The sequence below is a fragment of the Phascolarctos cinereus genome, unplaced genomic scaffold (assembly GCF_003287225.1).
Source record: "Phascolarctos cinereus isolate Bilbo 61053 unplaced genomic scaffold, phaCin_HiC Scaffold_2;HRSCAF=192, whole genome shotgun sequence".
NCBI lineage: Eukaryota > Metazoa > Chordata > Mammalia > Diprotodontia > Phascolarctidae > Phascolarctos > Phascolarctos cinereus.
The window spans coordinates 390,842,496-390,858,227 of record NW_027555625.1 but is presented as its reverse complement, the minus strand read 5'-3'; the positions used below and the strand labels follow the sequence as shown (position 1 = coordinate 390,858,227).

General features: G+C 42.5%; 1 protein-coding gene across 1 annotated transcript in view; it reads left to right on the top strand.

Annotated features, from left to right (window-relative positions):
• Nucleotides 1-8,276: 8,276 nt before the first annotated feature.
• ADAM19 (ADAM metallopeptidase domain 19) overlaps nucleotides 8,277-15,732 on the top strand; it is a 52,980-nt gene continuing 45,524 nt past the window's right edge. Inside the window, exons 1-3 of the mRNA XM_078150537.1 lie at nucleotides 8,277-8,423; nucleotides 8,796-8,988; nucleotides 11,101-11,166. Of these exons, the coding sequence (XP_078006663.1) occupies nucleotides 11,125-11,166 (42 nt within the window). The 5' untranslated portion in view covers nucleotides 8,277-8,423; nucleotides 8,796-8,988; nucleotides 11,101-11,124. The remainder of the gene's footprint in view (nucleotides 8,424-8,795; nucleotides 8,989-11,100; nucleotides 11,167-15,732) is intronic.

Sequence of the window (15,732 nt, the reverse complement as noted above, 5' to 3'; positions counted from 1 at the left end):
TTTGCTGTCCCTGTTCCCAGAATTCCTTATTCTACTTCTTCCTTACCCCTACCCCAACTCTCTCTCCACTTTTTTTTTTAAAGGAATATGGGTTCTTGCCTATAGATCACCTTTCCAATATGGCACCTTGTCACCCATCAACCCAGTCTTGCTGCTATCCTATGTGTTGGTTTATCTGATCCAACATCCATAGTTTGTACTTTTGCCTGGCATGTAATAAGCACTTAATAAATGTTTGTTGCTTTGCCTTGTCTTGCATATTCTGAAAGGGAGACATATTCTTCATTCCCTACATTGTGGCCCCCACATGTTTGTTTATAAATAGGACACTGATTGTTTAAGGCTGTCTCCATCCTAATATTGTTTGGCAAAGCTCCTTAATGGGAATTCAAGCAGTCAGGAAACGAGGTTTGGCCGAGGGGCTGGAATGAAATGCTCCCCAGGTCCTCTCAAGTGACTTGAGCCCATAAACTGGATCAGCATGTTGGCAAACCAAGGCTGAGCCACGGCCACCTGTGGTTCTCCAATAAATAAGATAGTTCCCCAGAAGAAGGGAAGGTGCAGGTGTGACCTGGTTCTCTTTAGCTGTCCTCTGTCTACTCTGGCAGGAGCTGCCGGAATTTGGCTTGGGCTCTAAAATCTCTTATAAATCATTCCGGGAGCCTTGACAGTGTGTGCAAACCAGCTGAAGCTTCCATATGTTTTCACTTTGTCTTCCCAGCTCAGTGGGGGCTGCTAGTCCTTGCCTTCTTCCCTGCCCCCATGTTCTCTTCCATCTCTCTCCTCTCCCCTCCCCAGGAGCCCAGTGGTGCTTCCAGACCAGACACTGTCCCTGTGAGGCTGATTTAAAAGCAAGTGGTTCAGGGCCAGATGGCTCCAAGCTAGCCCCAGTGGAGGAGCAGGACTGCAGCAGCAGCAGCTCCCAGCTCCTTGCGCTAACCCATGTAACACAACAGTTAGCCCTTGAGTCTTATTAAAGGAGCTCTGTAATGGAAAATCTCCATAGCAATTGCCTTTCCTCTGCTAGAAACATGTTCCCTGTGATTTGGGGGAAATGGGCTTGATTTACACCATAAGAAATCTTCAGGCCCCATGAAACAAGCGTGGAAGAATTCAGCCTCATTTCTTTTGCGGCCTGTTCTCGGCAGAGGCTGTTGCTAGGATGCCTTGAGCCCTTCTTTTCCGGGGCTGTTTACAAGGCTTGAGGCAGATGAGCTGCAGGTACAGGACCAGGAAGAGGAAGGGTAGGGGGATGGAAATGCACTCAAGGAGGCAGTAAGTAGATTTGGGTTTGAGGCTCAGCTCTGACAATAGCCATGTGACCTGGGGCAAATGCCTTCACCTTGTTGACTTGCCTACTTAAAGAAGAGTGTGTAATAAGATACTCCTTACTCTGCTACCTCACGGGTTGTTGGGTTGAAATAGAAAATGGATGGGAAGATACCATGTAAACTGGAAAGGGCTTACAAAAATGGAAGGTGGTGTTATTATCATCTGCTTCTTGGCTCCTGGCCCTGGACATACTGGCTGGCAGGATTTGGCTCCAAGCCCTGCTCTGCTGGGAGATTTTTATTAATGGTTTGCTTGGGTCCCAGATCAGAATGAGTCCATGGTAGGACTGGATTCCTTAACTGCTGTTCCTAGCTGTGGGCTCTGCTTAAGGTAGTAAAACCTCTTACTCTTTGTGGGAGCCAAAATCCACATTCTTCACCCCTTTTTAATGGTTCTGGTTTCAGAGATCAGGCAGAAGAGAGGATTCTGGTCCTCAAAGAGTAGAGAACAGGAATGCCTCCCTTTTCTTTCCCTCCTTCCCCTCAAATCCCTAGGGTGGGTGAGACAAACACTACCCACGAGCCTCACTTATTTCCCACCTTTCCTCTTTTTTTGAGCCCTTCCCTCTCTGGGCACCATCGCTGAGTTTCAGCTTGCTTTAGGAGGGGACATTAACAACAAGAAAGAATTGCTATGAGGGTGTGGAATAGTTAGAATGGAAAAATTGGAGCCTTTCCCAGGAAAATTATCAGTCTATGATAAGCAGCTCTTTCCTTCTCTTGCTGTCTTGCCTTTAATCTTGTTTTTATCAATCGCTTTTGTTTTTATATCACCTTTAGTTCCAAATATAACCTTTCCCCCTCCCCTCCCAGTGAGCCATCCCTTGTAATGCAGAATTAAAAAGAATAAGAAAAAATAGTTCAGGAAAATCAAGCAATCATCTGTGATATCTAACGGTATATGACAATGTTGACCACCCTCCCTTCCTAAATACTCTCTCCTCTCTGGGTTTTTCATAGCACTGTTCTCCCCTGGTTCTCCTTTTGTCTGTCCGAGCACCCTTTCTCAGCCCTCTTTTCTGGTTTATCATTCATATTACACCATCTAATTGTGGATGTGCCCAAAGGTTGTTTTCTATTGGTCCCTCTCCTCTATTCTCCTACCTCCTCCCCTTTCACTCCCCTCGGTTCTTCTGTTTCCCTCTATATCCACTTCCCCTTTAGTCTCATCAGCTCCCATGGGTTTAATTATTAAGTCTATGTAGATAACTGTCAGATCTATATACCCAACCCTAGTTTTATCTGAGCTCCCCAGTCCCACATCACCAACTGCTTAGTGGACATTTCAAACCGGGTGTCGCAGAGGCTTCTCAAACTCGGCATGTCCAAAAGAGAACCCACAATATTCCCCCTCTAACCCAACCAGCCCTTTATGAAACGTCCCTATTTCTGTTGAGGCCTTCTTACTTTTCCTTACATACAGTACCTTCACCTTCTGTTTCCATATCTTTTGCTTGTGCGTCTAAAATAGACGCCCTCCTCACCTACATCTCATGGAATCCCTTACTTCCTTCAAAACTCAGTTCAAATACCACTTTCTAATGAAGCCTTTCTTGGCGTGCGCCCCCCCCCCCCGCTAGTGTGCTCATTCTCCCCGTGTTAGAATGTAACATGTTTAATTGCCTTCTTTTAATTTTGTGTTTATTCTCCATATGCTTATAGATGTATCTGGTGGCTCACCATAAAGGATTATTTTATTTTTATTTTTGTTTGTATCTGTAGTACCTGGCACAGTGCTTGACTCATAGTAGGTACTTTATTAAAATGCTTGTTGATTTTATTGATTGCAAGACACTATAATTGATGCTGGGGAATAAAGAGAAGAGGCAGACAAGGCAAGGAATAAAGTACTAAGTGAGTAGTAGGGAACAGAAATATCCCAGGGTTTCAGAGAAGAGAATGGTCATTAAGGGCTGGCTTGGAGTGGTCAGGAAAGACTTCCTATCCTCTTTACCCTGGCCAGCTAGGTGGCACAACAGATTGAGGGCTGGATCCGGAGTCATAAAGACATGCATTCAAATCCTGCGTTAGATACTTCCCAACTGTATGACCCTGGGCAAATCATTTAACCTCCGTCTGGCTCAGTTTCCTTCTTTGTAAAAGAAACCCCTCCTGAGGTTATTGTGAGGATTTAATAGGATAAAGTAAGATAATATTTGTAAGATGCTTAGCAAACCTTGAAACCTTTTATAAATGCTAGCTATTTTTCATTTGCAACACTTTTATTTTATCTATAAACCATAAGTGACATATAGTATATATACGCATATAATATATACATACTTATACATAAATGTGATCTCTAGCTTCAGCTATTGTTATTCTTATTTTAAAAGTGAGAAAATGTTTTTCTTAACACAGCGTTATTCTCTAGAAAATGTTATTCTTAACACAAAGGAATGATTGTAAAAATTTAGGCACTGTGGCAGATGAATGTGGAGGAGGGGCGCCCTAAAACACAGCGATGAGCAACTGTGTACTTGTAAGGACAATTACAATAACTCATTTCTATAGATTATTAAGGTTAACAAAGCAATCTCCTCTCATCAGGCCTATAAAGTAGGTAAACCAAGTATTATTAATCTCCATTTCCCAGATAAATCGAGGTACAGAGGTGGGTAAGTGATTTGCCCAGGGTCACACAGCTAATAAGTATCAGAACCGGGATTCAAACTTGTGTCTTCTGCCCTGAACTCCAGTGCTCCTTGCTCTATGCCAAGCTGTCTGTTGTAAGGTTGGCATGTTGTTTTGTTGGGGTGGGTCCATTATGAACCAGATTGGCTCTTGAATCTTTTTGAGAAATTAGGGCAGTTAATGGCTCCACTAATAGAGTATAAGACCGTAGTTCAAATCCAGTCTTAAATACTTACTAGCTGTGTGACCCTGGGTAAGTCACTTAACTTCTCTTTGCCTCAGTTTCCTCATCTGTAAAATGGAGGTAATAATAGCAGCTGTTTCCCAGGGTTGTTGTGAGGATCCAATGAGATAATAATTGTAAAGTGCCCCTAGCAAAATGCCTGACATATAATAGGCCTTATATAAATATTAGCTATTACTATTATTAGTAGTAGTATTTTGAAAGAGATGTCAGAACCTGGGCTTTGCACATTCGGAGCTTACCTTCTATTGAGGGCATGCAGCAGCTTATGCTGCCCCCATACCTGGAGCACACTCCCACATTACTTCCAATGCCTAAAATGCCTAGTTTCCTTCAAAACTCAGTTCAAAAGCCATCTCTTACGTAAAGCTTTTTTCTGGACCTCCTTTAAAGGGGAAGTGTTAGTGCTTTACCTCCAAAATGACCCTGTGTTTGCTTTCTATGTATTGTCTTAGATGCGTATGCGTCATTTCTAATGATAATAATAATAAATAGCTAACATTTATATAGTGCTGGCTATGTGACAAGCACTGTGCTAAGAATTTTACAATTATTATCTCATTGAATCCTCATTGAATCATGGTATTATTATCCCCATTTTACAGATAAGGAAACTGAGGCAAAGAGAGGTCAAGTGACTTGCGAAGGGTCACACAGATAGTAAGTGTCCGAGACTGGACTTGAACTTAGGTCTTCTTGATCATGGGCCCAATGCTCTGTCTTTCCAGTGTGCCACCTAGCTGCCCTGATAATAATAATTAACATTAGGGGCAGCTAGGTGGCACAGTAGGTAGAACACCAGCCCTGGATTCAGGAGGACCTGAGTTCAAATCCGGCCTCAGACACTTAACACTTACTAGCTGTGTGACACTGGGCAAGTCACTTAACCCCATTGCCTAACCCCTCCAAAATAATAATAATTAACATTTATATAGTCTTAAGGTTTGTAACGTACTTTACAAATATTATCTCATTTTATCCTCGCAACAATTCTGTGAAATAGGTACTATTCCTATCCTCATTTTACAGATGAGGAAACTGAGTCAGAGGTTAAAGGATTTGTCCAAGGTCACATAGCTAATAAGTAGGATGCAACTTCCTTGGAGAAAAGGGATGGGGATTGTTTCATATTTGTTTTTTTATCCTTAGTGCCTAGTACAGTGCCTAGCATACAATGGGGATTTCATAAAATCTTGTTGATTGAAAGAGTGAGTGAATCAGGGGAGAGATGGTAAAACAACAAGTGACTTGTGCAACTGGTATTTAAAAAAAAAAAGACTCGGTCTTATATTTATGCAGTTCCATAAGAAGCACCTTTCCTCATTCACCAAGATAAGGGGAAGGTATTCTTCCTCCCCCACTTCCCTATATACACGCAAGGATGCATACTGTCCTTCTGTGTCTTCTGTTCTCCTTGAAGACTGCCTCTGATATTGATTTAACATAAGCGTACCTGCATAACCTAAGAATGAGGTCAAGGATGTCCAGTGCATCTTGCTTCAGACCCTGTTTCCCTTAGGACTAACCCTGGTTTTGTTACTTATTCAGTCCTTCATGATAGCCCTTCCGTGAAGACCCTTGAGAGAGCTCTCTGCAGGGCTGACTGGATGTCAGTTGCAGCGAGATGCCCTCAGCCATGCAGAGATTAAACGTGAATAGCTTCACCAGCTCCCATGCACATGGCTTCCACGGCCCCATTTGGATTCATTCTGTTGGATTTCATTTTCAGAGAACACTTAATGATGAAAGATGGTGTGCGAGGTCTCCCGCCTGCCCAGAGGCCTGGCTTCTCTCTCTCTCTCTCTCTCCCTCTCCCTATCTCTGTCTGCCAGCACTAATATTTAGCAAATTAGATCAACTGAATCTCCTAATAGAATAAACAACTGGTTTGTGTTCAGGGGGAAGGGTAGCTGAGCTGAATGGGTACTAGCAGTAGGGAAGGGCTCTGGGAGGAAGATTCCGAGGAATTCTTCCAAGGTCAAAGCCACTGTTAGAGGGCAAATCCTGGGTCCTATCCCTGGTATTTCTGTAATAACAAGCATGTTTAGGAGGGGAGCTGTTGGGATGGAGAGGGGTAGCTGGGAGGGAACTCCAGGCAGCAGTGGAAGAGAAGGTCTAGAAGGTGTATGTCATGATAATCATGGGAGGTCCCAATTTCTAATAGTGCTTTACAGTTGTTTTTATTGTTGTTCAGTAATTTGAGTCATGTCCAACTCTTTATGACCCCATTTGGAGTTTTCTTGGCAACCAGTGGAGTGGTTTGCCATTTCTTTATCCAGCACATTTTACATATGAGAAAACTGAGGCAAACAGGGTGAAGTGACTTGCCTGGGGTCACACAGCTAGTAAGTGTCTGAGGCCAGATTTGAATTCAGGAAGATGAATCTTCCTGACTCCAGGCCTGGAACTCTATCCACAGTGCCACCTACCTGCCCCGTGCTTTACAATGCAGTTGGCAATAGTGTAAATAATAATGCTCATTACTGTGGCATCTTTAGCTTTACAAAGAGTTGTGCTCACAGTAAACCTCTGAGGTAGAGTGGACGTGTTGTTTCCTACCTACATTTTGCCACTGAGGCTGAGGTCTGAATAACTTAATAACACTTCCTTGCTGTACATAATGTTTTTCTCACAATAGCCTTGTGAGACAAGTGGTTCCAATATTATTATCCTCACTTTACAGATGAGGAAATGGAGCCCCAAAGAGACAAAGTGAAGTGGCCTGAGTCATTCACCTAATAAATGTCACAGCCAGGACTCAAGCCTAGGTGTTTTGATTCCTCAAAATGTGGTATTCTTTCTGTCCTGCTACATTATGGAGGCGGGAGTGGGTGGGTACTATAGAGAACTCAACAACCTCCATCATGCAGACTTGGTAAATTCCCTGGGATATTGGGACCCAGGAGACGGTCCTGGAACAGCAGATGTTGCTGCCTACCTCAGTGGTGTGGCAGACAGAGCACTACGTCTGGAGTCAAGAAGATCTGAGTTCAAATGTGGCCGCAGATACTTGCTAGCTGTGTGACCCTGGGCAAGTCACTTAACCCCTATTTGCCTTAGTTCCTCATCTGTAAAAAAAAACACGGGGACACACTAGAGAAGGAAATGGCAAATGGACAGGAGTCCATGGGGTCACATAGAGTCGGACATGACTGAACAACAGTACTACCACCACCACCACCACCACCACCACACCAAGCTCTTTTACTTCCTTTCCTGTTCTCCCATCTTTGGGAGAAGTGTTTACTCCAGACCCTGACTGGCCCTCAGACAGAAAGCACAGCAGTAAGTTGGCCTTAGGGCCTCCAGCATCCCCCCTTATACACCATTTTCTCTTCTTTTTCCCATTTGCCATTATCCCTATAATGTCCCCATCCTGTTCTCCTATCAGAATGTATTGTTTGAGAAGATTCTGGTAAATTCATTCTCATTAAGGTATAAACGATGGATAGGGCTTAATGTGTGATCTTCTTTCAGGTCCATTCCACACTAAAGTCCATGATAAGATTCGTGATCTGTTGCAAATGTTTATCTAGTCTAATCTACACTATCAATCCTACTGATATGGATTGGTCACCGAGCCTTTCCCTTTCCTCTCCCCTTTCTCCACCCCATAGCAACATCCCCTAGAAGCGTGAGTGAATAGTTATTTGCTCAGGCCTTTGTACGGTGGTTTGGCATTTCCAGTTTTCCAGGCAGCCAAGAGAAATTGAGGTACAGGAATTGGTAAGAACTGATTTGTTGCCCCAGCACTGTTTCGAGAGCAGGATTGGAAAGATTACTCAGATAACAGGATGCTTAGATCCGTTCCCCTCCCTGTGTTCTTTCCTGCTTTTTGGGTCTCCAGCCTGAGAAAACATCATGGGGTTAATGATACAACCTTGGCTTTTGCCCTTCAGCTAGGAAAGAGAGAGCCCTGGGCTTTTGCTGTTGGGAGAGGCAGTTATTGCTACAGCAAGTTGGGTGAGGCAGACCTGGCTACCAGCCTATAATAATGATTAGGTTCCCTGGAACCAGAATGAAATTAGCCTGGGACAAGATCTGGGAAGAGCTGCTGGCTTGACACTGCTGACCTCTAAAAGCCTGACAGTTCTCTCTGGGAGGGTTGGGACTTCCCAAAGCCCTAGTTACTCTGCAGGCCTCCTGTGGAGTAAAAAGAGTTCTGTACTGATCTCGATAAGCACTTTTGTATCGCGTTTCTCGTTTGCAGTCCTGTGAGTTTGGAGGGATTATCAGATGGGATTTTTATAGAGTGGGATTATTATTCCCATTTTTCAGATGGGAAAACTGAGGCACAGAAAAGCTAAGCAAGATCCAAGGTGTGAATGGCAGTGTGGGAACCAGAAACCAGCTCTCTTGTTTGCTAGTCCAGTGGCATGTTTTCCTGATGCCGTGCTAATTATTTATATCAAAGATGTGATCCAAGCTGTGCCTCAGTTTACTCATCTTCGTAGGTTGTCATATGCTCCTTTGGCATTCAGGAGGCTCTTTGGATTCTTGGATGGACTGATGGTATGGTATCAATAATGTCAATCCTGAGTGTACTTCCTTTTGACCGAGGTTATGTTGGCTTCTCCTTTCCACAGAGGCCTGATTGTGGTGAGCAGCAACCTTAGTTATCTCATCGAACCCCTTCCTGATGGGCAAGGTCAGCATCTTATTTACAGATCAGAACATCTCAAGTTGCCTGCTGGGACTTGTGGTTATGAGCATTCCCAGCCCAATGCCACGGACTGGGTTCTGCAGTTCACAAACCAAGCCAGGAAGCATCAACGCAGGGTGAGTTCCCCACAGAGGAATCTGGGGTGCTAGACTTTTGCATGAGAATGGAAATGTGCATTGGCCTGCTCTCGGACCCTTACCTTGTAGTAGGTGGTCTTCCAGATACCAATTAGAAAAGGAAGTGTGAAGAAATGGAAACAGAGGAGGGAATACCTATGATGTCCTTTCTCTCTTTTCCCTCTCTGAAATTCCAACTTGATTTATTGTATAGATAAGAATGTCTTATTCACCAAATGGGAGATTGAGGTGTTTGTTGATGGCTAAGCATAAGTAGACAGCCTTTCACAAGCTTGTGGGCATTTATACTTCCTGCCTTAAATTGCAACATCTGCCTTAGGTTAAAAATTCCCAGAGAGACCAAGTCTATCTTGCTTGGAATGTTGGGCCGTGCACATAATCATTGGGATAAATGCTTTTGGTGGCAGTGATCATAAGATCATAGAACTGGAAATGGAAGGAATCTTTGAGGCCTCATGGAGAAAGCTGAGACTCAGAGAAATTAGTTAAGTGGCTTCTCCATGGTCACACAGCTAGCAAGTATGCAGGGCAGGACTTGAATCCAGGTCTTTATGACTCTTAATCCAGCACTTTGAACACTTAGGATCCAATTGCGACTTACTAGGAATCCACAGTCTTTTCCACACTTCATAGGTGGGCTCTGTGGGCTTCGTATGCCTTGCCAGACCTGTCGTATGAATTCTGCCCTTTTCCTGTGATGCAACCCTTGGAAGAAAATAATTTACATGTCCATGTTCTTCCCCTTTCCCACCAGGGAATGGCTAGGAGCAACAGGTGCTAACAATTGGGTGGCAGTTAGAATCCCTGAGGAAAAGAACTTGGGAACCAAGAGTGTAAACAAGAAATTCTACATTCAGGAAAAAATTCACAGGGTAACTAAGGGGCTGAGCAGGAGATAGAAACAGGAGCTTGAAGCAAAGGTCCAGATTTAGGACATGGGCATGGAGTCGGGAAGAACACATTCTAAAAGGAGGCGTTGGCTATACCTGCATCCTCCATGTTTCAGATACTGTCCTTTTTGGGCTGTGGGTTTCCTGGACCCCTCCTCAATCCACCGGATTAATGTTTCTGTGGTCTTAACCTTTCTGGGCCTCAGTTCCTTCATTTCTAAATGGAACAGATGATGTCTTAAGATCCGATGTACCCCCAAGAATTCTGAGTCTGACCTTGAGAGCATAATCAGGGAATACTTTTTGTTTGCGGAAGAGGCATATTGAGGTGGCCCTCCGATCTCTGGGGTGATCGCACTGTGACCTCTAGTGAAAGTTAACCTTAGCTGACAGACACGGGAGGTCCTAGTTGGAAAGTTCCCAAGGGTAGGAACACAGAACCATGGATTTAGAGCTCAAAGGAACTTTAGAAGTCAAATATCTTCATTTTCCAAGATTAGGACTTGAGGTCCGGAGGAGAAGTTAGATGGCTGCTTGAGGTCACACATTTAAGTAGCTAAGATTTGAACTAAGCACTCTTTTCACTCCATTTGTGTGGAGTCCATATGGCAAAGGTGTTGGTTTCTCATTGGTGCTGCTTATTTAATCATGGTGTCTTGGTGACAGTGGTGTTCATTCACAGCTCATGCTTTTCCTGTTCTTTACAGTCTTATCTGATCAGAGAAATTAAGTCAATTCCTATTCTCTCTGTCTCTGTCTGTCTGTCTGTCTCTCATTTTTGAAGATGTGGCATTTGAGGATGGGGAAAAGTTTAAGTTGTATTTACTTTAACACTCTTCCACTTAAAGTGGGGAGGCAGCCATGGTTTGGTATCAAGGACACTGCCTTTCCAGTCAGCGTTCTGCTACCCTGTGTGACCTCAGAGAAGACACTTAGCCTCTCTGGACTTCCGTGCCTTCATTTGTAAAATGAAGTGGGTTGACTAAATTATCTCAAAGGCCTCTTCCAGCTCTAAATCTTGTGGTCTCATTCATATCTGTGCCAATATCTCAGTGTGTTCCCCAACAGTAACCAAGGGGAAGGAGGAGATGGTAAGATACCCAACTACAGTGAGCACAAAGGTCCCAGACTCCATTGCTGAGCACTTCCTTTGAAATGATGCTAAGTTCTACCAACATTAACCCATTTTCTGACCCCTTAGGTCAGGAGGGAAGATTTACAGTCTATGAAGTATGTGGAGCTCTACTTGGTAGCAGATTATGAAGAGGTAAGGAAAGGGGCTTTGTTAATTATTTCTGTGTTGAATCTTTCCCATTATTGCCAAACAGAAGGAATTAAATAGCCTTTACTTTTGTTTCTTTCGTTGAGCATATCAAATTTTATCCTTGAAAGGGTTTTTAAAAATCCCTTTTGCCATCTAGAACATGGTGAAAAAAATGAGGAAAAGCCCTCTGTAAATCTCTCTGTAGGTACACGTAATAAAACCGATTATTTCAGGCACAAAGAGCCTACTTTTATTGAATTATCATAATAATTTCTTGTTTTATACAGTGACACAAATTAGAAAGTATTCTCACTCTATGGTCAACTTCATGTTAGAGTGAATTGGCTAAGAAGTAAGTATGTCTTGAGCCCTCATCTAAAGCAGTTTAATTCCTGAAGAACTCCAGAGACTTCATTACCTGGTGGTTTCACTGGTATTGAAGGAAATGGGCCCTGAGGAGGGAGAGTCCTCAGTCTTCTCAATTCCATTGAATTTCTCCATTCCCTTTAGCTGTAAAAGGCCACAGTCAAATCGTAGACATCACCGTCTCATAATTGCACCACCTCCAAGATCTGGAACTTTGAAATCACATCATGTGGACTCAAGCTTCTACCCTTCCCTTTCACTTTTTCATGCTCATAAAGCCTATTCTTCAGCTTGGTTATAACTTCTGCTCCTTTGAATCGTCCCTACTCTCCCAGTCCACTTCCCCCGTTCTGACTTCGGTTGGCTTCATTCTGAGCCTGGACCCCATGATTTGCTGCTTTTTTAAAAAAAAAGTTATTTATTTTTAATATTCTTTTTTAAAATTTTGAGTTCCAAATTCTCTCCCTCCTTCTGGTTCCTCCACCACCCACTGAGAAGACAAACAATATGCTATCAAGAAAAAGAAAGTGAAAAAATTGTCCTTCAGTTTGCACTAAGAGTTTACCGGTTCTCTCTCTGGAGATGGATAGCATTTGTCATCATGAGTTCTTTGGAGTTGTCGTGGATTGTTGTATTGCTAAGAATTGCTAAGTCATTCATAGTTGATCATCATACAATATTGCTATTACTGTATACAATATTCTCTTGGTTCTGCTCACTTCACTTTTCATCAGTTCATATGAGTCTTCCCAGGTTTTTCTGAAACCATCCTGCTTTTCATTTCTTGTAACACAATTGTATTGCATCCCAATAATGTACCACAATTTGTTCAGCTGATCTGCAACTTTAATGTTTTACTAGCTACTGTCCTAGAATCTCTTGTTTCCCTGACCTTCCAGTGTTCCTTATTCCTGGATAACTTGCATCATGCCATTTTTCTTATGCTCCAGTGCTGAATCTTCCTGAAGATAGTCACAAAAATTAGCAGATCTCATGACATACATCCTTGGCCTGGACCTTCTGCTTATTGACATTCTTTTTATTCTATTCCTATTCATTCTCTATCTTATACTCTGTCGTGATTTATTACATAGCATTTTTTTCTCCTCTTGCCCCATTGTCTGTATTTAAAGCACATTATCTAGCCTTCTGCTTCACTGAGAAGGCTGAAACCCCCCAAGGAGAGGTGTCTTAGCCCCCTACCAGGAGTCCTCAAGACTTCTCAGCATCATCACTCATTCTCTCAGCTTCCTTCTAACCACGGAAGAGAAGGCATCTATATTCCTCTAGGACTAGTATCTGTGATCCTGTTCCTCCTGCCTCCTCCAAGACCTTGCTCTGACTGTTAGTCATCCTCTCTCTCTTAAGCATCTTCAATCTCTCTTGACACTGGTTCCTGCTCTACCAATAAACGTCCCCAGTCTTAATAAAAAGTACTTCCTTTGACCCTTCTATCCAGCTACTGTCTCACCTCTCTCCTTTCATTCATTGTTAAATTTCTTTCATAAGTTGCCTCCTTTCCTTGCTACACAGTCTCTTCTCAACCCCTTGTAATGACTTCTATCCCCATCAATCTTTCTTCAAAGGTCTTTATTGACTTCCTCATCACCAAGTCCAATGGCCTTTTTGGGATCAGAATCATGTAGATTTAGAGATGGAAGGGACCATGGAGGTCTTTGAGTTCCAGCCCCTCATTTTATAGAGGAGAAAATTTAGGCACAGAAAAGTTGAGGGACTTGCCCAAGATCATGCAGTAATAAGTGTCTGAGGAAGAATTCAAACCCAGATCTTATTGATTCCAAGTCTTGAACTCTATCTCCTATGCCATACTACCTTATTCCACTTGATCTCTTTCCAGCCTTTGACATACTATTGACCACCGCTTCCTATTGGATCCTCTGTCTTCTAACTACTTCAGAGAAGCCGTTCTCTCCTGGTTCTCCTCGTATTTTATCAGAAATCCTTTGTTTCCATTGGCTCTTCATCCCAACCCATTAATGTTGGTGTTCCTCAAGTATTTGCCCTTGGCTTCTCTTTTTTCTCTACACTTTTTTCCTTGGCAGTTTTATTCACCCTACCTGTCACTTCCATACAGATGGCTCCCAAAGCTATATTTCCAGGCCTGTCTTCTTAGCTCCACATGGGCATCCCCAAGTGTCCCTGGGACACTTTCACCTAAATGTCACAAGAACACTTCAGACACGATAGAATTTCTTATATTTCCCCTGCTCCTCTTTCTAACTTCACTGTTTATTTCTGTCTGTGGCTTTACTGTTCAACCAGCTGCCCATATTTGTTACCTTAAAATTTATTACCTTTGACTTTTTCTTCTCCCCGGCCCTCCTGTCCAATGAGTTACCTAGTTCTATTGATGCTACCTCTATAACTTTTCTCACATCTGTCGCTTCTTCTCTATTATAATGCCACGACCCTGGCTTTCACTATCACCTGTCTGGGCTGTTGCAATGACCCCCTGACAGATTTTTCTACTTCCTCTCTCCTACCTCCTTTCTTCATGCTGATGCCAAAATAATCTTTCTTGTCCATAGATCTGATAACATTGCTCATTTGCTTAAAAATATTCAGTGTCTCCCAGTTGCCTCTTGTGTAAAGTTCATCCTCCTTAACCTGGTTGTCACCCTATTTTCCCAATTTTATTATATTTTGTTGCTATTCATGCACTCTATCCTGCATCCCAAATAATCCTACTCTCTGCTTCCTTGGACAAACCCTACACGCTCATACTTGTCTGTCTGTGTTCACGCTTTCATTATGACAGGACCCAGCTGTTAACTTCAGGGGAATTTGAATCTATGTAGCAGTAGTAAGTGCACTGGACTTTGAGTCAGAGGACCCAGGTCTTAATACTTACTACCTTTGTGACCTTAAAGTCACTTAACCTCTTTGGGTCTCAGTTTTCTCATTTGTAAAATGAAGAATAATATCTGTTATTTATATATAGCTTAAAGGTTTGCAAAAACACTTTACAAATAGTATCTTATTTTATTCTCACAACAAGCCTTGGAGACAAACGTTATTATTACCCTCATTTTAGAGATGAGGAAACTGAGGCAGATTGAGGTCAAGTGACTTGCCTCAGGTTACATAGCCAATGAATGTTTGAGATTGCATTTGAATTCACATCTTTCTGACTGCAATGCTCTATCCTCCGCTGTGCCACTTCGCTTCCTAAAAGGAAGGGGTTGGGCTCAGTGATCTCTAGAGTCCCTTCTAGTTTGACATACTATGATCCTTTCAATCCTAGTCCTCCTTCCCCCTATTACTCTGATCAATCCCTATTTATTCTTTAAAGATCACCTCAAATGCCACCCCCTCCATAAAGTCTTCTCTGATTTCTCTTTTCCCCCACTATTACCAGTTCCATGTGGGGAACAACTTTACTTCTCAGCTCTCAAATGACACTTTGTTTCACAACTGTGATGCCTTTATTAGATAATACTGTGTTACTATTTTGTACGCTTACTAGATTCTAAGCTCCACAAGGGCAGAAGTGTGTATGTATCTTATGAAAACTTTGCATTTTCCCCAGTTCCCCAACTACAGTGCTTCATACACAGTATGTCTTTAATAAATATTTGTTGAATTGAATTGGATTGAATTGAAGACAGAATTATGATGAAGTAGCCCGGTAGTGCTGTATGCCAAACAAAGAATCCAGCCAATAAGAAGACGACTGACATCTTTAAGCTTAACTTGCCAAGACTCATGTTTTGGCAGGCCCTCTTTTCAATTTATTTTGAAATTTGAAACAATTTGATAATGGCTTTTTTCTCCCTCCTCCCCTGCCTGTCCTTTTAAAAAATGTTTTATTGATGCTGTTATATTTTTTATATCATTGTTATTTCCCCACAATTCTCCAATAGCACCATTACCTACCCACTGGCCACGTCTGAAATTGTATATCTCATTCTCTATTTGTTGCCCTCTGCCTTTCTGCTAAGAGACGTGTTTCATCCTCAGTCTTCTGAAGCCCCAGTTGGTCACTGCTTTGGTCAGAGTTTTGAAGTCTTTCAGCATTATTTTTATTACATGATTAGAATAATAATATAATTTGTCCTCCTGGATTTACTTACTTTCCTCTGCTTTAACACATACAAGACTTCCCAGGTTTCTCTGAATCACTTATGTTTGCCATAATATTCCATCACATCCATATTCCACAGTTTGTTCAGCAATTCCCCA